Raw genomic sequence first — 22926 nt, forward strand, 5'->3', positions numbered from 1 at the left:
TTGGAAAGAGGCGCTATTCCTGCTCCCAGGAGAAGCTGGGGTTACTGGTCTGAGATAACGGGCTCGCTGTGTGGACGCTCCCCAGGCCAAGGATCCCAGGGCTTCTGCCTCTTGGCTTTTCACCTTCCCACCACTCTGACCCCAGAGAGTGACCACGGACACTGCACAGCCTCCCTCTGCCCTCAGCTTCCTGGCTCTCTGCTGACCAGCCATTACTGCCCCTTTGGGCTTCAATTTCCAGTGAGCCCGGATATCCCTCCTGGACCCCATTGCCCCCTTCAGGCTCCATGTGGGGTGCACCCCCTCACATCCCACCTGCTGCCCCTTGAAAATGCCAAATGAGAAGGCTGCCACATTTGCTGTACTGCCGTATTTTATTTGCAGAGCCATACACAGGCCTTCGGGGCCTCGTGTGTGAAATGCAGATAGAGAAAATAGAAAGGATTTCATCTCATCCTCACTGGTCCATGTGGCTTTTGCTAGTCCAGCGCTGAGTAAGAAGCTGAGCCGCAGGCCACAAGAAGCTGCAGGTTAGAATGAAGTGAAATTCTGCCCATCATTGTTAAGAAACTAGATTTAAATCGCAAGAGAAAACCAAACATGAATCTGTGTTGTTATCATTAACGAACACAATAATTATACAATGAAACAACCAACCTCCTTCCTCTCCTAAATACATTAATCACAAATTCCAACAGGTAAACTGTAAGCCTACAACATGCGTTCCAAATGCGCTTTAATACCCCACAGATCTTGCCTTCCTTTTGGTTTTTCATGTGCTGTTTCATTTTTTCTCCAAAATTTCTGCATTTTTCTTCAAAGTTGCCATTATCATAATGGAGCATCACCTCGGCCTCAACGTATAATTCACTTGTGTAACAGGAGTTCCCATTCTCCCTCACCATCCCCTCGGCAATTTCCATCAGCACTCGGACCTGCTCTGTCTGTTCTGCTCCAGATGCTTTGTTATTGAAGGCGCAGTACCGGCCCCCACACTGCTGAATCAGAGTCCGCAGAGCTTTGTTATCCGAGTGGCTCACGTAGTCACTCAGTGAACCGCTCCCTAAATCTTCCTTCCGGGTGAACAAGACGATCATGTGCCTCATGGCCCCAGCTCCAAAAATCTCTTGGACTCGCCTCACGGCTTCCTGGTCTTCCTCCGTGTAACGGCCCAGCTGGGTCACCAGCACCAGCGCATGGGGGCCTGGGGCAGAGAGCATGATACAGCGGCCGATCTCTTGATAAGCTGCCCTACTACAGTCCTGGGGGTTGAAAATTGCAGGCGTATCGATCACCAGAATCTTCTTCCCCTCCCAGTCTCTCCTGCCGGATCTACAAACTCTGGTAACTGCCTGGGCTGCAAGTTTGGACTCAAACACGTTCTCGCCGAGGATGCTGTTCCCAGTCGCACTTTTCCCCGCTCCGCTCTTACCAGCAAGGACGAGTCTCAGCTCTGAGTCTCCATGTTGGCCATGGGCCCGTGAATCTGTTCAGAACAAGAATAGGAAGGTCACGTCAGAGGGAGCACAGGCCAGCAATGGGGCGGGAGAGTCTGGGGTTTCTGGGTCACTATCCTGCCTACCACCGATGTTGTTCTGTGACCCGGTGAAGCCACTCACCCCCGTGTCTCCACTAGAAAGGCGTGGCAGTGCTGCTGGGTCACTTACTATTCAATGGATGCCTCTTCTAAGCCTCTAAAGCCCACAGGCTGAGTTCTATTGCCTGGACATGTGCAGGGCTTCCTGGGGACCTGCGGACGGGTCAATAGTCTCTCTTGGGGGTTAGGTGAATGAGTCGTTCCAGTGAGCACATCCCCCCCCATACCATGTGACATTAACCCTTCCTAAGTATTCTTAGATTAGTTTTGCCTACACCAAAGGCTCCACTGGTGACTCGGACCCTCCCTGTATGGACACAACCCATGCAGGCTTTACCCCAGCTAGTGCACCACGCCCTGGCCTCCTTCACTGGAGCAATCGTGGGACGTTATTGAGGACGGAGTCTAGAGTTTCTGTACGGGTTGGCCCAAATGGATGCTCCAGAGAGGGAAAACGTGCATGTGCCACAACAAGCTCTGGGAAGGCCAGGAGTCGGCAGGCGCATGCAGTCCCTGCAGCGTGGCGGCTCACAGTGACCTGCTGGGGTGATTCAATCTCAACACTTGCAGGTCAAGAACATGCTCTACAATCCACTGTCAGACTGCGGTTGCAGCTCGTGTCTGCACTACAGAATGACGTTGACCGTATTTAGCATAGAGCCACCGTCGGAATTCCATCCCTGGTGCATGTCCGCACCTTGCTTCCTGTATCGGCAGCGCTCGTCTGCACGGGCAGCGCTTGCACCAACTCATCCGTCAGCGAGGGGCCATGTGGGGCAGCTTCTCAAAGCCACTCACAGTCCGTGTAACCAAGGCAGTGTCTGTGGCTAGTCTGAGGCCTCGTTCTTATGCTGAGGCCTCTGGCTGGGCAGCCATAAACTGGGAAACAAATGGTCGTCCCCCGCATCCCAGACCAGCCCTACTGAGACAAGGCAATTCTGGGCTGCTGGAGAGGCGACCGGATCTGGCCCCTCCAGAGAAAGGGGAGAGCCTAGAAGAGGTAAAGAAAACTTGAATCACTAGCTTTGTGTCTGGCAAGGACCCACCTGCCAGTAGCTGGGGGTAGGGAACCTGCAGTTCTTTGCAGTTTGGTCAGTATGGACCCCACTTCGCTAAGGTTTATCCGGGTGATCTTTGCCTGGTGCTTTGGTTAGCTCTGTCTGCTGTAGAATTAATTTTGCTGAGTGCAAAGCAATGCAGGTAGTGGGTTATAACTGGTTAGATACTGCAACAGAAACCACTTGTCCAGTGTCTGGCATGTCTGCTTTCCACTGGAGTGTGGCAGGCTGCTGGCTTAGTCTGTCACACAACCCCCCTCCCTGCTCAATACTGGGGGTTGGGCAGCCCATTGGCATATCCACTGTGGCTTCCCGCTCTGTGCTGCACCCGAAACCGGGATGGCTGGAGAGACAGAAACCACCTTCCACTCTTGCATTTTTTCTTTGTTTTGCTGCATCCACTGGAGAGGGCTGGGATCTGCCATGAGAGTAAATTCGCACACAGGTAGATAGGGCATAAGGCTTCCATGGCCCCGTTAACTGCGAGGCATTCTCTTTCCACTGCTGCAACATTCATGTTACAATGTGGTCAGATTGGTTAGTTAATTTTAGAGGAAACGATCGGTTCATGGCACAGCTGGGAAAACTACTATACACACTGGCTATGTATACATTGCATCCCTTTTTTGTAAAAGGGATGCAAATTAGACGTATCGCAATTGCTAATGAAGCGGGGATTTAAATCTCCCCTGCTTCATTAGTATAAAAATGGCTGCCGCTTTTTTTCCGCATGGAGCTTTGCCTTTTCCGAAAGATCCCTTATTCCTCTTAAAATAAGGGGTGGGAGTGGCAGCCGTGCCCGGAAGAGCTTTGGGCAGACGTACTTGGCAGCGGGCGGGGGAGAGATTGTCTAACGGGTTATTGTTTAACGGGGGCAGAAGCTGGGAAGCCATTGGAGCCTCATGAAGCAAGAGCAGTGAGATGGAAGTGATTGCAAAGCGGGAAGTCTGAACAATGGAGGAGCTGTGGCCGCGGTGTGGGTTCTGTCTGGGGTGGGAAGGGGTCTGTATGGCAAGAAAGCCCTCTTCCCTGGCCAGCTGACTCGGGCTGGCCTGGCTCCAGCTGGGGGGAAGGTCAGAGTCCCAGTTTCATCCCAGCACAAATATCTCCACGGTGCTTTCATAGCCCCACGGCCTGTACTGGTAAATACAGGCCCGTCGCGGGGGGTAGCTGGCAGGGTATCTTGTCACTGCAGGGGAAGGAGAGGAGCCCCTGTAATGTGACCGGGCAGGCTTAGCTGAGATGCAGGGCAGGGGAGAACGGGGCCAGCTAAAAACCTGCTGGGCTGGGGACATGCTGCTGCAGAAAGTGTCGGGACTTTACTCCAGCAAATGGACCAGCCTTCGGAGGATGCCAGAACAGCTTGTGAGCATTCACTGGTTGCAGCCTTCCATGGGGATCCCCCTTTGTAGAGGTGTCAATGCCATGGTCACTAGCGGAAGGAGGTGGGTGACCCCCACTTATACGATGCTGCCAGGGGATGTCTTGCTGTCCCAGGCATGGGAGAGGAAGGGGGCTGCGTCATGACAAAGGAAGGGGGACAAAGCAAGACCTCTCTCATATCCCCCCAGGGTCTCCTCTCTCTCATATCCCCCCCAGGGTCTCCTCTTTTCTAAGCTGAAAACTCCAAGTCTTTTTAATCTCTCTTCATATGGGACCCGTTGCAAACCCTTCATCATTTTTGTTGCCTTCTTCTCAACTTTTTCCAATGCCAATATAGCATTTCTGAGACAAGGCGACCACATCCGTAGGCAGTATTCAAGATCTGAGTGTCCCTGGAGTTTATAGAGAGGCAATAAGAGATTCTCTGTCTTATTCTCCATCACTTTTTTAATGACTCTTAACATTCTATTTTTTTGACTGCCGCTGCACACTGAGTGGGTGTTTTCAGAGAACTCCCCATGGTGACTCCAAGGTCTCTCTCTTGGAGACTTTTCGACCACAGCATCACACTGGGAGCTCATGCACAGCTGATTATCCACCGTGAGCCCCAAATCTGCTTCAGAGTCCCTGCCTGGCAAGACTGAATCTCTCACCCTGAAATGCGACCCACATTCTTTGTTCCTAGATGCTATTTTGACATGTACCCTTCACAAAACACAGGCTGTTGCCTTTTGCCCAGTTTACCACGTGATCTAGATTTCTTTTCTCAGTGACCTGTTCCTTCATTACTGGCCACTCCCTCGTTCTTTGTGTCACCTGTAATTTTCATCAGTGCTCATTTTATGTTTTCTTCCAGGGCATTAATAAAATATTAAATAGCACAGGGCTAAGACTACGTCTACACTGCACCTCTCACGCAAAAACCTATGCAAATGAAGCACAGATTAGCATATTTCCACACTTTGCATAATTAATTCTGGCTGTTTTTGCCCAAGAGGCAAAAAGCAGCTGTGTAGACGGCTCTTTTTTTGTGCAAAAAGCCCCTCTTGCATAAGAGCCGTTCTTCCAGCTCTTTGAAAACTCTTTGAAGCAAGTTACCTAGAACAGCTGATTTAAAAAATAGTGGTGAACACTTCTGCCTTTTCTGCATTACTATTGAGAATTTTACCATTTCCATTTACTATTTGCAATTTTTCACATTCTTTTATTTCCTAATATAATTCATATACATTTTATTGCTCTTAACTCTACGGGCCATAGATTTCTTCATGTATCCCTTTGCTTCCCTTATCAATTGCCTCATCTATGTTGATTACTGTCAATTATATATGGTAACTGTAGCTTTTTTTGTACTCAGTAAAGTGTTCTTAAACAATTCTCATTTATCATTCAAATTTCTCTCTCTCTCCTTCCTTTACTCTTTTTACATATTGGGATGGACTCTCCCGATGCTTTATGAACCTGACTTATGCATATAAATATGCATAGTTTGAAGATGTTTTGGATGAAACACCTCGCGTAACCGACAATTTTCATATATCAGTCTGCTGGATCTTCCCTGACTTGGAGGTTTTGGTGAAATAAGAAACATTTTAGGGTAAGTTTGAATTGAGGATTTAGTGTTCGAGTTAGCTCCGTGTTTTCCCTTATTTTACCTTTGTAATTTACTTTGCTCTGCCTGTTCTCACTTGCTGCCACTTGAATCCCACTGCTTGCACTTCAGAAAATCACTTTATTTACTGGCAAGCCCAGAGTGAATAATTCTTACCTGGGGAGCAATCAGTGCGCACATTGCTGACAGGGGCTGCCTAAATAATTCATTTGGGATTCTGCTCCCATTTCGGGAGGGGCATCCCAGGAAGCTGGGCCCCAAACTGCATTTTGCTCAGACCCGGAAAGGTTCGATGTGTGTATTGCTCCTCGCAGGGGGCGGGGGCAGGGATCTCAGCTCGGGGCCTTGGCTGCGGGAGACCAGGGAGCCGGCCAGCAGGACCGGGTGGTGAGGAGCCCCAGAGAGCAGGAAGGCGAGTGGCAGTGGCCGTGTCAGCGCCCTGGGGAGCACCCCAAGGGGTCTCCCCCATCACACGTATTAGAAATGTGCCCACGTCCTAATCACTTGCACTGAAGCTGCCAGTAATTTTAGTTCTGAGATCGGCTCCTCTGTGTCAGCTGAGAGGAGGGCGCCTGTAGAGCTCCCCTGGGTCGGCTGTAAGGCTTTGGGTGTTATGAAATTGTCGCCTACAACGTTTACATTCCCAAACTTGTTTCAGTGCCGGCAGCATGAGTCCGGCCGCAGCGGGGAGCAGGGAGCAGCCAAGAGCAGAGGCCCCCTTCTTCCTGTGCCCGGGACTAGCCCAGCATGGGGGAGGGGGCTGAGGTGGGCTGGGCCGAGAGCTGTCCCCTGGGCCTGGCTAATGAGCAGTAGCTGAGGCAGAGCTGAAGGAGCAGCAGGGGAATGGGTGTGGGAGGGGCTCCTGCTCTCCTCCGCAATGAGATGCCTCGACGCCGCCTTAACCGCATCCCGTCCCCGCCCCGGTGGTCCCTGAGGGGCCGAGACGGGACCCGGCTGCGATGCCCTGGCTCGCCCGCACGGAGTGACGTCGAGGGCCCTCGGGGGGCCTAGGTCTAACCACGCAACGGCCCCGCGCGATGGGGAGGCTGGAGGCGAGGCCTTGGGAAGGCAGCGTCAGGAGAGTCAAGGACTGACACACTGAGCCAGACCAGAGGGCTGCTGGCCAGGGCAGTGGAATTCCTGGGCAGCGTCGGGGAGGGGAACTCCAAAGCCTTCCTCCTGTGCCCAAGACATGGCCCTTTGAGCCAGGCCCGGAGGAGAGAGCCATTGTCCAGCGATGGCCCATTCGCAGCGCAAAGGGCCGGGCTGTGGCAGGGGGGCTGCACGTTTCCTGGCCCTGCGTGTCCTGGGGACCAGGGGCCAGTAACCTGTAACCGCTGGAGGCCCGTGGGGGTCTGAAGGGCTAATCCCACCAGAGAGAGCGCTGGAGCTGGGCCAATCTCTGGGGAGCTTATCAGCCAATGGGCCCATCCCTTTCCCGCATCAGGGCTTTCTCTGGGGGAACCTGCACGCTGGCTCAGAGCCTGTGGGGTGACTAGTAAGTGGGGCAATTGCACTGGGAAGGGCCTGCAGCCCTCTGGCTTGTGGGGGGGCCCAGCTTGGCCCAGGCGCCAGGGGAGGAGACTGAGGCGTGGCCCCACCCAGAGAGGTGACAGCCGGAGAGCCAGACGCCTGGTGTTGGTCTCTTGGGTGGGCCACAGCGGGTGGGAAAAGTTTCCGTTTCCCCAACCCGTGACACCAGCAGCCGTCCCTTGGTCCCTGCCCCCCATTCCACTGGCCACCGGGGCTCTTGGTGTCACTCCCAGCCTCAGCTGGGGTAAGTTCCTGCAGTGAGCGGGGTGGCCGCTCACTCACCCCGAGGAGGGAGAACCCCTCTCTGGGCCGGGCTGGAGCCTGCCCCTTTAACTCTGCAGCAGCCTGGGGGAGGGGCGGGAGTATAAAAGCTGGCCCAGACCCTCAGTAGGGACCCGGCTGTTGGGGGCAGAGGCCGGCCCTGAGAACGCTGAGTGACTGGCCTGGGCCACCAGAGGAAGAGCCCTTTCTCCCTACCTCTTGACTGGGACCATACAGACCCTGGGGACCAGGGGAACAGGTACAACACGGGGGGTTCTGGAAATGGCCATGGGGAGGCAATGAATGGTCAGGGGGATCTGACCGTCCTATCAGCTGGGTCGGGGGCTTCAGTGTGGATCCCCTGCTGGCCGTAGCGACTGCGAGGCGGCCACTGCTAGGGCCCTGGGCCGGGATGTGGTGGAGTAGGGAAGCCCATGTCTCCCCTGCACCTCGGCATTTAGGTGGCAGTCGCCCCCTCCCCACTTGTGCTGCAGAAAGTTTTGCTTGCCTGCCTTGCCCTGAACTGGGGCCGAGGTCACCTTGTTGACTGTGGGGACTTGTTTGTTTGTTGTCCCGCCTTCTGGCCCTGGTGTTAAAGGGGCCTCTGGGCAAGGACTCAGGACGGGCCAGGACTCTTACAGTTCCCCATTGGCCCCAGGGCGGCCTCGCTCTTTGCTTCCGGAGCTGTTGAGTCCCACCCAGCCTGGGTCACAGGTGAAGTGAATGGCTGGTCCCAGCCTGGTCTCTGCTGGTGGAGATGTCCCTGGGGTAGGAGATGGTCTCAGTGCTACTTGAGGGGGGTTGGCAGCAAAGAGCCACGTGCTCTGCTGGCACCAGGAAATAGCAGCCCCTGGAGAGCTTACGGGCCATGGAGCAAACGGGAGAACAGAGAGTTTGTCCCTTATTGCACAGGGGCAGCTGGAATGAGCCCGACGGCGAAGCGAGGGGAAGCGACCGTGTTGTTCTGTTGCTTTCTTACCAGGGGGGGCCTCTTCATCTCCCACCTGCTGATTTCTCGCCATGTCCAGCTGAAATAGAGAAAAACGGCATCATTTGAAAGGGCACGAATGCCTGGGAGCGAAGTGCAGCAGGAGCCACTGGGGAGCAGAAACACACTCACAGGGTCCCTTCCACAGTGTTTGTGTAGCACCGATCCCCCCTGCATCCAGCCGTGGGCAGGGTTAGTTGGGAGACTCAAGGGGGGTCCGAGGAGCGTTTTCTTCTCTCTCTCCCTTTTGAAACTTACTTTTGCGATGGGCAGGGGCCTGCCTGCAGGCCACCAGCTAGAGACCGTGTGGAAGTGCCGCAGGGAGACCTGGAGGGTTAGTCACAGCTCTTCCCAGCTTTCTCGGGTTCTCCCCGTCTGACGGGCAGCTTGAAATCAGTCGCCCCTTCTGCAGAAAGGAGGAGACGAGGAAATTCACCCGGAGCCTTTCACACTGGTACAGCGATTGGGGGCCTCTTGTTCAGAGCTGCTGTACAAACAAAACACATTCAAAAGTATGTGTGTGTGTGTGTGTGTGTGCATGCGTGTCTGTGTGTGTGTGTGTGTGTGTGTGCGTGCGTGTCTGTGTGTGTGTGTGTGCATGTGTGTCTGTGTGTGTGTGTGTGCGCGCGTGCATGTCTGTGTGTGTGTGTGTGTGTGCATGCATGTCTGTGTGTGTGTGTGCGTGCGCGCGTGCATGTCTGTGTGTGTGTGCGTGCGCGCGTGCATGTCTCTGTGTGTGTGTGTGTGCGCGTGCATGTCTGTGTGTGTGTGCATGCGTGTGTGTGTGTGTGTGTGCGCGTGCATGTCTGTGTGTGTGTGTGTGTGTGCATGCATGTCTCTGTGTGTGTGTGTGTGTGTGTGCGTGTCTGTGTGTGAGCACGCACACATGTGTCTGCACAAGTTATTAAACCTTGACATGAGACTATATCATCTCACCCACAGAATAACACACGTTAATTCTTCTTGTGATAGCTGTTCCAAGAGTACTAGTAAAGAGAAATAGACATTTTAAAATGGTCAAGTGAGACTAAATCCATAGAAGGGGGCTAAGGTACCGTAACACTTAAAGAATTGGATGCAGGCAAACAGCAAAGGGTTAATAACAGACAATAACTGCAAGTTCGCAAAGACCACACTGAGATGGGTAACAAGGTTGTTGTGCACACTGCACATTCTCTAAACAACGAGAGTAACAGATCTTCTCTGAATTCAGCGTAATCAGGACACAAAGTCTGCTCCAGAGGCAGAAGAACAAATCGGTCTGACCACACCCTGCCACGGAACGTCTGCACCGTTCCATCCATTGAACGGAAAGGCCCAGCAGAACAACGTGCTGCCGTCTATACTATTCTGAAAGGAGTGGTGTCCGTCACGCCATCTCTCACGCAGAACGCTTGAGAAAACACGAGAAATTTCTAAAAAATGCTGGAATGAGTGAGGAAAAGCACTGAGCTAAAGGCCCGGCCGGCAGAGGAGAGAGCACGGCCCAGAACCCCCCAGCAACCGGCCATCCTGAGCCTCCTCGATAGCCTGTACCCCAGGCAGGTGCCACTGCACCCCCCAGGAGCAAGCGTGTGAGCTGGAACATCACAGACCCTTGCAAAAGCGCTTTGGCCATGCTGGTAGCCGTGTGATCAGATCACAGACTGTCCTGGCATCCCAGAGTGACACACACAGACCCAGCCGCAGCCCTGACCTGTACCTGGAGAGCACTCCATCCCCAGCAACACCCCAACCATTGCTGGCTTGCTTTCCAGGCCCCCCCGCACATCCACACGCTGCCTGACTTCAGACACTTCATGACAGCAAAACGCTCTCCTGACGAGCCCTTTCTCCCTATTCGCCAGAGCATTCCCCCGGCAGTGATCAGTCCCACCACCTTCCCTTCCAAACGCAGCCACATTTTAAAAGAAACACATAACGAGTGTCACATACCTTTGTGCGGACGTCTGAGCTCAGAGTGGCCGTGAGTTTTCTCTCCCTCCCGTGTCTGTCTGTGTCTCACGACAGCATGTCCCCTGCTGGCAGATAAGCTGTGAACACGCCCATTTTAGGGCTTCTTAGTTTCGATTTCAGTCCCTCACAAGCTCCCCTGAGAAGGGAAAAGGTACAATGGGTTTGGTGTGTGGCTGGGAGGATGGGGAGCAAGGAGGGGAAGTGGGACTGACAGCAAAGGGCAGAGGGCAGAAAAGCCAACGCTCCTCCCCAACTTTTACAGGAAATGGATTCATGCCAGCGAGAGGCTCACAAACCTTCACCACACAGGAAACAATGGGACTGGCAAACAATGGCATTTAATTTCAAAAAGGGGAATTACACAAAAATGAGGAGGTTAGTTAAACAGAAATTAAAAGGCACCATGACTAGTGCCAAATCCTTGCAAGCTTCATGGAAACTTTTTAAAGACACCATAATAGAGGCCCAACTTAAATGTATACCCCAAATTAAAAAAAAATGTAAGAGACCTAAAAAAGAGTCATCGTGTCTTAACCACCATGTACAGAAAAGTGTATTTTATCGAAAAGAAAAAAAAATTAGCTAAAAGCAACCCAGTTGTGGAGACAGCTTAATTCCCCCACCCGAGATCACAAAAGGCAATGCTAGGGAGGGGTGCCTAAAGTCTTTAAGGTTGTATTGTTTTAGAGTTGCAGTGATCAAATTAACCTGCTAGCTACTATGTTGAAGTTGTTTGAAACAATGGGTTAGGAGGGTATAAAAACCTAGGTATTTTGGAGACTGTCCTTTTCAACAGAAACTTTCTTGAATGGCTGCTGGACTGCAAGGGAAGACGGTATATTCCCTGTTTTTAACTTTGAAAACATATATTCTATAATGCCACTCTTTGGCCATGCTCTCTTAGTAAAATAATGGTGGCTATCTTTATTGCAGTGTGATCTGTTTAGCATAGAACCAGTAACTTTAAGCTGCAGTTCACCACCAGGCCAAGGTAAAAACCATTTTTAACTGTAGTTGTGCTTAATACTGTTTTAAAAAACCCCACAAAAACTGGGTAATACTAACTAACATTTGTGCTTGTTCTTAAACCTGAAGGCCCAAACACACATGGGGGGGGGGGGGGGGGGAGAAGGAGGACAGAACAAGCATGTGCCTGCAACACTTTATCCCATAGTGAAAGGTAACTTTTTTTTCAATTGGCTTTTAAAGGCATGGGGATTTATTGAAAAGTATTTTGTTGCAAACTGTGTTTTAAACTTTGTGTGTGTCTGTGGGGGGGAGGGAGGTCTGTGCAAGGCATAGGTGTGGTTTTTTAAAAAGTATTTGGTTGCAAACTCTTGGCTTGTTTCAAACTAACAAGGCTTTTTACTGTGCAAAATGTGATGTGTTTTTTTTAAAATAGGTTTGAGGCATTTGGAGGGTAATACTAACTAACCGAAAACCCAAACACACATGTGCCTTTTAAATGCATGTGGTGCTGCTGGGTTTGTGTGTGTGTGTGTGTGAGAGAGAGAAATGGGGTATGTGCAAGATATAAGTGTGTGGTTTTTTTAAAAGTACAGTAAAACTCCAATGGTCCGGCACCATCAGGAACCAGGAAGTGCTCCGGGCAGCCAACCATTGGAGCTGCTCTGCCCCCAGCTTCCCCGATTCAGCCGCTGCTAAAACTGACCTGTGGCTGAATTGGGGAAGCCGGGGGCAGAGCAGCTGGAGTGCCACCGAGTAGGTCCCCTAGCGCTGCCCCTCGGGGCTGCGGGACCAACCCAGCAGCACCCCAGCTGTCCCCGATTTAGCCGCTGCTGAAACTGACCAGCGGCTGACTCCAGGATGCCTGAGGCAGAGCTGCTCTGCCCTGGCTTCCTGGAATCAGCCCCTGATCAGTTTCAGCAGCAGCTGACTTGGATACACCTGGGGCAGAGCAGCTGGGGTGCTGCCAGGTTGGTCTCACCGCACCAAGAGTCGGCGCTACCGGACCAACCTGGCAGCACTCCAGCTGCTCTGCTGCAGGCGTCCCTGATTCTGTCGCTGCTGAAACTGACCAGCAGCGGCTGAATCAGGGATGCCTGGGGCAGAGCCGGACTATCAGAAGGGTGGGCTATGAGGGGTCTGGGGTGGCATCCCCCCCACCCCAGACCCCTCATAGTCCCCCCTTCCGATAGTCTGGCAAATCTGATAATTTGGCGCCCCCTGGGTCCTAAAGGTGCCGGATTATCGGAAGTTTACTGTATTTGATTGCAAACTGTTGGCTTGTTTCAAACTAACAGTGTTTTTTACTGTGCAAAATGTGATGTGTTTTTTAAAATGGGGTTCTATTTTGGGGGTAACCCTAACTAACATTTGTGCTTGTTCTTAAACCTGAAGGCCAAAATACATATGGCTGGGGGACAGAACAAGTATGGGCCTTTTAAATGCATGGTTTTTTTTTAAGTACTTGGTTTCTTTCAAACTAACAAGGGTTTCTGTGAAAAATGGAATTTAAAAGCAGTTTTGGTTTTATTCTGCAAAATGAGATGTATTTTAAAAAATGTTTGTGGGTTTTTTTGTTTTGTTTTTTTAAGTGGTAGAAATAAACTCAAAACTGGTGTTTGTTGTACAGCCTGAAATGGATTATTTTGTTTTAAAGCTATAACTTTTTAAAATAGAAAAACACCTTAATGAATTTTTTTTAAAGTTTACAAGAGGGTTTCATGTGTTTTATAATAATGTTGTTTGCTCCACAGTACAGTCAAAAAATGAGAGATCCTTAGACCAAAGGGAAAACAAGCTCAAACGAAAAGGGAAAGAGACAACTGAAAAGGAAAATTCACCAGCAGCAGTGACTAATGGATGGATAAAGCCCAGTAAATATATTTTGCTTATTGGTTTAGTTGTTCTATGAGGTTTTAAGTAAATACATAGGTGTGGGTGAGAAAGATGGTAAAGTTCAGGGTTTTTTTTGTAAAATGTTTTTCCCCCACCTTATAGGCATGGGCAACTTTTTTGACAATGCTGTAGTCAGAGCTACAAGGACACCTTCTCCAGAACCGCCAAAGAACCAGGAATCTGCTTTGAGTCCTTTAACAATGCAAAACAGCACGAGAGTGCAGATGAAGCATCCGGGTGGTCCAAACCTCATATACGTCAAACCCAAGGACAAAACAAAAGACTCTGGTAAAAAACAACCATGCAACCACAACTCCAGTTCCTCAGTGACCACCACCACACCATGCCCTGAGGAAACTGTGAGCAAAAATGCCCGTATTCATAAACCCAGAGCATGCACTCTAGGGATTGTGAATAAAAAACCAAGGACTAGCGTCTAGACTGGCGTGATTTTCCGGCAAAGCTCCGAGCCGGAAAAAAGCAGCAGCCATTTTCATGCAAATGAAGCGGGGGGGATTTAAATCCCCTCTTCATTTGCAATTGTGATGTATCTAATTTGCATCCATTTTACGGAAAAGGGATGCAGTCTAGACACAGCCTCTCTGCTACTGTGTTACACACCATTTTACTGGTCAGCAGCACAACATTGGTGGTAAGTATGACTGGGGGTGGTCACAGAAGACCCCTAGGGGGTGCTTCCCACGGTGATGACATGGCCACCACCACTCTGGGGCTCCTCACCGCTCGATCCTGCTGGGCCAGCTCCACTGGTCTCCCCCAGCCAAGGCCCCAGTCTGAAATCCCTGTCCCCACTGAGAAGCAGCACAGACACTGAAGCTCTTCAAGTCCAAGGAGAGTGCAGTTTAGGGCCCAGCTTCGTGGGATACCACTCCCCAGATGGGATCAGAACCTCAAGTGAATTACTTAGGTAAACCCCCTTTAGCAGTGAAAGAGGGAATGTGCACACTGATTGCTTCCCCAGGTAACAATTGTTTACACTGGGCTTGATAGAAAATAAACATTATTTCATGAAGTACAAGCAGTAGGATTTAAGTGGTAATAAGTGAGAAAGGCAGAGTAAAGTAGATTACAAACTCAAAATAACAGAAAACACTGAGCTAATTCTACACTGAAACGTCAGTACAAACTTACTGCAAACCCTAAAAATGTTCCTTTTCCAGCTAAGGCTTCAAATCAGGGTTGCCCTTCACTCTGAGCTGTTTGGTTCCCTCCTTCGGGTGTGTCCTACCAGCCAAAGGCTATGTCTAGATTGCATTTCACTCTTGAAAGAAGAATGCAAATGAAGCAGGTTGAAAATTCAAATAAAGCGCAGATTTGGAAATCTTGTACTTCATTTGCATAATTGCGTTAAAGTGCTCTTTTGAAAAAGGTGTTTTACAAAAAAAAAAAAACACAGTCTAGATGAGGTTCTTTTAAACCTCCCCTCCCGCCCTTTTAGAAAGAACCCATACCCTTCATTTTTTCAGGAAAAACCCTTTTTTGAAAAAGCGTTCTCATGCAATTATTCAAATGAAGTGCGAGATTAGCAAATCCATGCTTCATTTGAATTTTCGATCTGTTTAATTTCCATTCCTCTTTGCAGAGAGGAATACAGTCTAGATGAGCCCAAAGACAAAGCCCTGCTAGTTTCCTATTGTTTTACAGAGCCTCACTTTTGCATGGGAAGGTACCTGGCCAGTCCCTACCAGTTAGGGAGCTCATAGGTCACGTAACTTCCCAGGACAAACCATGGCTAAGAGTTAAGGTTGTTTACAGTTGACTAGTCCTTGAGGGAAGCTCTCTCAATGGCTCGCCTTTGCACATTTTAAAGCATAACCCGCTCCACACGCCACATGTCTAACTTTACACACAAGAATGATACAAAATGAGTTACACAGATCCAGTGAATGAAGACATGAAGACTGGCAGGTTACCTAAGGTCATTTGTCCCAAGCATCTTTGAGTTATGTGTATTTGTGTCCATAAAGCATTGGGGCGGGGGCATCACAGTAAGGAACGCTGGAGTCTACCTGTGGCCCTCAGGGAGGAGTGGGGAGGAGTAGAATCTCCCACGCTGCTGTATCTGTCTGAAGAGGAAATCTGTGCACAAGGTAAGACTGGGGGTTGTTAAGCCAGTAAGAGAGCTGATCCCTGGGCCCATCATGGCTTTGCATAAGCTCGAAATTTGCTTCTCGAAATTCTGAATTTGCATTTTGCAAGACCTTAAAAAATACATTTTCATTCCACATTGAAAAAACCCTCCGAATTTTATCTTTGTTTTTTGGGATTTTTCATGCTTATGTGTTTCTTGTTCTTACATTATTTCATCACATCATAATAGTTGTGCACAGAGAATAAAACTGCTTCATTATCTGCTATATATTGGGCTTGTTTAGTTTAGAAAAGAGAAGACTGAGGGAGGAATAGGGTAGATGTTTTCAAGTATCCCAAAGGGTGATACAAGGAGGAAGAAGAATAATTGTTCTCCTTGGCCTCTGAGAACAGAACAAGAATCAATGGGCTTAAACTGCAGCAAGGGAGGTTGAGGTTGGACAGTAGGAAAAACTTCTTAACTGTCTGGGTGGTCAAACACTGGAATAAAATGCCTGGGGAAATTGCAGAATCTCCATGACTGGAGATATTTAAAAGTAAATTGGACAGACATCTATCAGGGATGATCTAGATGGTGCTTGCTTCTGCCGTGCTTGATGATCTCCTGAGGTCCCTTTGTGTTGTAGTGTTCTGATTCTGTATATCTGAGAGAGTCTGCCGGTTCAACAATTCCTCCTAAACGGTAAGAGGTAGGACTATGAAATTCGAGATGCATAGCATAACTTAAAGCAAGATAAGGGTTTGGTTGTGTCTGGAAAATGGGATGTGTTGGGAATGGGATAAGAGATGGAATCACAAGGCACCCCTCCCCATCCAGAAATGCCCCAGCTCAGAGCATCTCATCCCCACACACCCTTTAGGGATTGGGGGGCTGACACTCTTCTTCCCCCATTTGCATGGGGACATTGCTGGCTCTGCCTTTTCCTCAGGGAGTGAGAAGGAAGCACACAGTTCTCTCACTCTGGCTGGGGATTGCAGGGGGCAGACAAACAGGTACCTTCCCTGTCCGGGGGACATGCGCCCTTCCCTGGCTGTTCCTGCTGGAGATGCAACTGCCATGGAGAGATACTTCTCACCTGGCCCCAAGCCACTGAGGTTAGAGGAGCCTGGGGTTTTCCTCTGTCCCCAGGGCAGCCTGCATCCTGAGCCCTCCTGCCCAGCCCCACTCACCCACACACACACATTGACCAAGGAAGAAGACAAAATCATTCAATTAGCAATCAGTAGCAGCTGCCCTTCCTGCTTTTAGAAACAATAGAACCAACAAAGCCCCTTGAACACTGACACATTTATTTGGACGTGAATTTTCATGGGCTGGGACCCATTCATCAGATGCGTGATTGTTCTGAAACAGACTAACATGGCCCCTCTAAAAATATCAACTATTTCAACTGTTGGGTTATGATGTTTGACAAATCACGGTGCCTATTCACCGGCTCTCGAAGGGTAAACCATTGTTTATTCTGCAAACCCAAACCGTAAATAATATCGACTCGACGAAGGGTGCAATGAGGTGCCAATTCTGTCCTGTTTGTTCCCCACAGCCCACCCCCAGGAGGGCCCATGCCCAGCCGAACCTGCCCCGGAACTGAAAATCATCCTTGTTGGTAAGACTGGCGCTGGGAAAAGCGCGACTGGGAACAGCATCCTGGGCCGGACAGCGTTTGAGTCCAGACTCGGTGCTGCGACAGTCACTAGGAAGTGCGCTAAAGAGAGCCGGCACTGGAAGGGGAAGGAGCTCGTGGTTATCGATACAGCTGCCATTTTTGACACACAGGTACCAGATGATGACACCTCCCTGGAGATCAGTCGCTGTGTGGTGCTCTCCTCCCCAGGCCCCCACGCACTGGTGCTGGTGACCCAGCTGGGCCGTTACACTGCAGAAGACGAGGACGCAGCCCAGCGAGTGCAGGGGATTTTTGGAGCTGAGGTAATGAAGCACGTCATCGTTTTATTCACCAGAAAGGAAGATTTAGGGGGCGGCTCACTGAGTGACTATGTGACCCACCAATCCAACAGCAATCTGCACAGGCTGGTCACTGCATGTGGGGGCCGATACTGCGCCTTCAACAACAAGGCCACCGGCGCAGAGCGGGATGCCCAGGTCGAAGAGCTGATGGGCATGGTGGAGAGGCTGGTGCAGGAGAACGGAGACCGATATACAAACGAGCCATATCGATATGTGGAGGAGACACTCCAATCCAAAATGCGGGATTTGCAGCACCAGTACAAGGAAGAGATGGAAAGGAAGAGAGAAGAAATAATGCAGTGCTCTATAGAGATCTGCGACAGCATAAAGAAAGAGTCTGATCTGAAAGAAGAGGAACCAAAGGAAAAACTCGAAAGCCAGGAGAAGGACAGAGAAGCTGCTTTACTGCAGCTCAAGCACTTGGAACCGGAGGCCATGAAGCAAGAGCTGCTGGAAGAACTGAGAGGAATACAGAAATGTTATGAGGAAAAACAAAGGCGAATCAGAGAGGAAGCTGAGAATAGCGATAGCATCTTTAATATGCTTTGGAGTCTGTATGAGTCACTATATTCATATTGCAGCTGGGGTGTTAACACTATGTGTAACTGGTGGCGAATGAATTTTGTTTGTATTTTCCCCAGTGGGTGAATGTGACGTGTTATCATATAGGGTATGTCTACACTACAGCACTAATTTGAACTAACTTAATTAGAATTAGTTAATTCAAACTAAGCTAATTCGAACTAGTGCATCTAGACCTAAAAACTAACTTGAATTAGCGTTTTGCTAATTCGAACGAGCATGTCCACGTTGAGTGGACCCTGAACCGGGGTTAAGGCTGGCCGGAAGCAGTGCCGGCAGGGCATCAGAGAAGGACTTAGAGCGTGGAGCTGCTGTCTCAGGCTAGCCGAGGGCTGTGCTTAAAGGGACCCGACCCCCACTCCGGACAGACAGTTCTCAGGGTTCCCCACTCGCTTGTCTACCTCGATGAGGAACAGCAAAGCAGTCGTGTCTTGGAGTGCCCTGAGTGCCCACACTCGGCACATCACAGCACTCGGCCATCAACCCGGCTGCACTTGCCACAGGCTGCCATCCGGAGGGGTCAATCGGGGGGCTGTCAGGATCCAGGAGACCCTGCAGGAGAGCTTCCACCCCAAGAGCCCACAGAGCCACCCCAGTCCTCCCCATCGGGGGCTCGTACCCCATTCCTCCCTCACCTCCTTCCACTTACCCCTCCCTAGCCCCCCTTCCTGATGTACAAAATAAAGGACACGTGTGTTCAAAAATAGAAACTCTCTTTATTGAACAAAACTGATGGTGGTGGGGGGGATTAACCTCTAGGGAGCCTGGGAAAAGGAGGTGGGGGAGGGGAAGAGAGAGGGTGGGAGAGGGAAACCTGGGAGGAGGGAGCTGGAAGGGGGAAGCCAGGGGAAGGAGGAGGAGGGGAAGTATAAAAATACGGTACGCCCACATCTTCAGTACTGTGTACAGATGTGGTCTCCTCACCACAGAAAAGATATTTTGGCCTTGGAAAGGGTTCAGAAAAGGGCAACTAAAATGATTAGGGATTTGGAACAGGTCCCGTATGAAGAGCGGCTAAAGAGTCTGGGACTTTTCAGCTTAGAAAAGAGGCGACTGAGGGGGGATATGATAGAGGTCTATAAAATCATCAGTGGTGTGGAGAGGGCGAATAAAGAAAAGTTCTTCATTAGTTCCCATAATAGAAGGACTAGAGGACACCAAATGAAACTAATGGGTAGCAGGCTTCAAACTAATAAGCGAAAGTTCTTCACAAAGCAAATAGTCAACCTGTGGAACTCCTTGCTGCAGGAGGCTGTGAAGGCTAGAACTAGAACAGAGTTTAAAGAGAAGTTAGATAAAGTAATGGAGGTTGGGTCCATGGAGTGCTATTAGTCAGGCAAAACACTGAATTCTCTCTCCATCCTCAAGAGCAGACCTCAAGAAGGAGATTCCCAGCAGTAAAACCCTGGGTGTCTGTGAGATTGTCCCTGACCTGAAGCCTGTCCCACCTGGCCATTGTCATGGAATCTCTATGAGGTCAGTGACTCTCTATCCCCTTTAGCCAATAAACTGAGGTGCTGGAAAAGGCCCTTGTGATGTCACTGCCACGCCCACCCCTGCCCTGCAGGGCTAATGTCCTACCTCTGGCCAGCGCCTTTGCATAACTGAGCGGTTCCACCTGTGCCAGTCTCCCTTCCTCAGGGCTAGTTCTGGGATTAAGTAGGCTGCCTCTGGGAACATTAAATGCAGTCAATGCTACATGCAGTTTGCAGAGATTTGCAGATTTTGAAGCCAGAAGAAACTATTAAATCACCGAATCTGACCCCCCCTCCTGCAGATCACAGGCCTCCTGAACGGTGCAGTAATGAGTTCTGGACTAAAGCACACTCCAGAAAGGCATCTAGTCTGCACTGGAGGACACCAAAGGGTGGAGAGAGCACCAGTTGCCTGGGTAGTCTGGAGAAAACTGATACCCTCTCCCAAGGCTACACTTGTGAGTGTGTATTACAAAACACTTGTGTAACTGCCCTGGGATAAGGCTGTACAAATGGTGAACTCATTCATTCATCATTTTGACAGGCCCCCTCTGGGTTGCAACCTGAAACTGGGGTACCCCTGAGCCCTCTGTCTCACCAACCCACTCCCACAGTGTTTCTGAGATAAGATGCAAATCACTCCAGGCTTTGCCCTCACACAAACCTTCCCACAGGCAGGGACACCCCAGCTGCAGTTACTGGGAAGCCTCCCCCCAGGTCCAAAGCCTCGTCTTGCCCCAGTCAAAGGCCCGAGCAGTGTAAGGTTACTACTAGTCTGCTTGTCTCAGACTGGGGATGACAATGCACCAGTTTTGTCCCAGGCCAAGTTCCCCAGGCACGTCTAGCACAATACACTTTTGCAGGTAAACAATATGCAACACGTGTTACCTGAGGGCAGATGCACGCTGAGTGATTGTCAGCAGGGAGGGAACAGATCAAAGCAGATTGCCCATGAAAGAAACCCTCCCCACAACTTAGCCTTTTAGCTGGGCTATAAATCAAGCTGTGCCTTGCCCTATTAGGGTATGTCTACACTACAGTGCTAATTCAAATTAACTTAGTTCAAATTAGTTAATTCAAAGTCAGCTAATTCGAACTAATGCACCTAGACCACATAACTAATTTGAATTAGTGTTTTGTTAATTCGAACTAGCATGTCGACACTGATTGGACGCTGGGTCGCATTTAAGGGCAGCTGAAACCAGTTCCAGCAGGGCATCAGGCTGCTGTCTGAGGCTATCTGAGGCTCATGCTTAAAGGGACCCCTCTGGACAGCCGGTTCTCAGCTTTTCTGCTTCCTTGCCAACCTCGCCGAGGGACAGCAAAGCGTCTTCCTCTCCACCTCCCTGTGTCAGTGGTTGCCATTGGGGACGCCAATGCAGTTGGCACCATGGAGCCAGAGCATGCCCAGGGCATGCTGCTCCAGTTTTAGGACTTGTTGCTGCAAGCCTGCCAGCAGTGGCTGGAGGCTGCCTGGCACCATCTGGTGCATGCCAGCCTCCTGCCCCTCCCCCTGGCCTCCTGGGGGCTGTGGAGGAGCCGCAGCGGCACCGGACGCCAGTGTGCTCCACCGCAGCTGTTGTCTGGACAGCAGCAGTGACTGGTGAGACCACATTGTCCTGGAGCGCTGCGGACCCAGAACTTCAGGATGAAGAAGGACACCTTCCTGGAGCTCTGCGAGTGGCTTGACCCTGCTCTGCGGAGACAGGACACTCCCATAAGGCCTGCCATCCCCCTCCAGAAGTGGGTGGCCATTGCCTTGTGGAAGCTCTCCACGCCAGACAGCTACTGATCCGTCGGGAACCAGTTCGGCGTGGGGAGATCCACCGTCAGAGCAGTGCTCATGCAGGTATGGCACCCACCGGCCACTGGACCACAAGTTCTCCCAGACCCTGTGGTCTTGGGTGCAGAGCTGGTGCTCCAGTAGCTGCAGGTGCTGCCAATGGTACTCCTCCAGGTTGCAGGTGCACCTGCTGGCCCGGGCGCGGGTGGCTGTTGCAGGCGGGGTGGTGCGCCCTGCAGTCCCAGGCGCTGCGGCTGTGGTGAAACAAGAGCAGTGGTCAGTTCTCCCTGGGGACAAGGTGGGTGAAACCCAGCCCCCCTCTGCAAGGCCAGGGCCCCTGCATGACACCCAGCTGCTGCTCCATGGTGGGCAAGGCCCAGGCACACGGTTCCTGGGCTCCCTCTCCCCCCATCCCCCTATACACATAAGGGGAGCATGATGGTACTCACATGTGGAGCTGTCCTCGGCCTTGGACGACACAGGCCATGTGCTCTGTGGGGTGCCTTGGGGGTCCTGGGTCCTGGGCAGGCTCCCTGCAGGCTCCTGGCTCTCGGCATCCTCCTCCTCTTACTCTGTGTCAGGAACGGGTCCCTCTGCCCCGGGGTCGATCACCACCCGGGGGGCATGGACGGCATGAGCCCCCAGGATGCGGTCCAGGGCCTCGAAGTAAGGGCATGCCTTCAGGTCGGTCCCTGGCTGGGAGGCCCAGGAGTAGGACTGCCGCAGGTCATTGATCTTGCAGCGGACCTGCTCCAAGGTACACATGTGACATCTGGTGGCCAGGCTGGCATCCATGCAGCTGTAGACGGCCGTGTTCCTGTGCTTAGTGCGGAGATAGTGGATATTGGAGGCCTTCCCCCAAACCTTGACGATGTCCACAATCTCCGCACTAGACCAGGGGGGCGCCCACCTCTTGCAGGCCCCGGGCAGGCTCCTGGAAGCCGCCAGCCTGGTCCTGGGAAGAGGCGGAGGGCCATGTGGAAAAGGGTGGCTGGCTCATCTCGTGCCTGGTGCAGGGTCTGCTGGCTGGGTGCTGGCAGGCTTGCAACTGGCACAAGCATTGTAGCCAGCCCGTGCCCCGTTAAGGGCTCCGGGGCCGGGAGGGGCGCAGACGAGTTTCTCTGGTTTGGCCCAGAGTGGCCACCAGAGCAACCTGGGGAGGGCTAGCCTCCAACTGTGTGGCTACACAGCCCTTAATTTGAGCTACTTAATTCGAACTAGGTATTAGTCCTCGTGGAATGAGGTTTACCTAGTTCAAATTAAGTGCTCCACTAGTTCGAAATAAATTTGAACTAGCGGTTTGTATGTGTAGCACCTTAGGGTATGTCTACACTACAGCACTAATTTGAACTAACTTAATTCGAATTAGTTAATTTGAACTAAGCTAATTTGAACTAGTGCATCTAGACCTAAAAACTAGTTCGAATTAGCATTTTGCTAAGTCGAACTAGCATGTCCACATTGAGTGGACCCTGAACCGAGGTTAAGGGTGGCCGGAAGCAGTGCCGGCAGGGCATCAGGTTAGGACTTAGAGCGTGGAGCTGCTGTCTCAGGCTAGCCGAGGGCTGTGCTTAAAGGGTCCCGACCCCCACCCCGGACAGACAGTTCTCAGGGTTCCCCTCTTGCTTGTCTACCTCGATGAGCGACAGCAAAGCAGTCCTGGCTTGGAGTGCCCTGAGTGCCCACACTTGGCACATCACAGCACTCGGCCATCAGCCCAGCTGCACTTGCCACAGGCTGCCATCCGGGGGGTTC

General features: G+C 51.2%; 2 protein-coding genes across 3 annotated transcripts; one reads left to right on the forward strand and one right to left on the reverse strand.

Annotated features, from left to right (window-relative positions):
• Positions 1-381: 381 nt before the first annotated feature.
• Positions 382-10540, reverse strand: LOC102454919 (GTPase IMAP family member 3-like). Of its 2 annotated transcripts, none has more exons than XM_075916894.1 (4): positions 10368-10540; positions 8691-8838; positions 8424-8472; positions 382-1486 (listed from the first exon to the last, which is right to left on the reverse strand). In XM_075916894.1, exons 3-4 carry the CDS (start codon positions 8464-8466, stop codon positions 621-623), a joined length of 909 nt encoding a protein of 302 aa, XP_075773009.1. In that variant the 5' UTR covers positions 8467-8472; positions 8691-8838; positions 10368-10540; the 3' UTR covers positions 382-620. The 2 variants fall into 2 exon arrangements, with proteins under 2 accessions (XP_075773009.1, XP_075773008.1); XM_075916893.1 differs by having other exon boundaries at positions 8691-8919.
• A 6314-nt stretch (positions 10541-16854) lies between these two features.
• LOC142825169 (GTPase IMAP family member 1-like) lies at positions 16855-17979 on the forward strand (the record flags this gene model as incomplete). The annotated part of the gene is made up of 1 exon (XM_075916937.1): positions 16855-17979. A coding segment is annotated over one exon (1125 nt), but the record flags the coding sequence as incomplete, so codon positions are not given.
• Positions 17980-22926: the final 4947 nt, after the last annotated feature.

The sequence above is a fragment of the Pelodiscus sinensis genome, unplaced genomic scaffold (assembly GCF_049634645.1).
Source record: "Pelodiscus sinensis isolate JC-2024 unplaced genomic scaffold, ASM4963464v1 ctg40, whole genome shotgun sequence".
Taxonomy (NCBI): Eukaryota; Metazoa; Chordata; order Testudines; family Trionychidae; genus Pelodiscus; species Pelodiscus sinensis.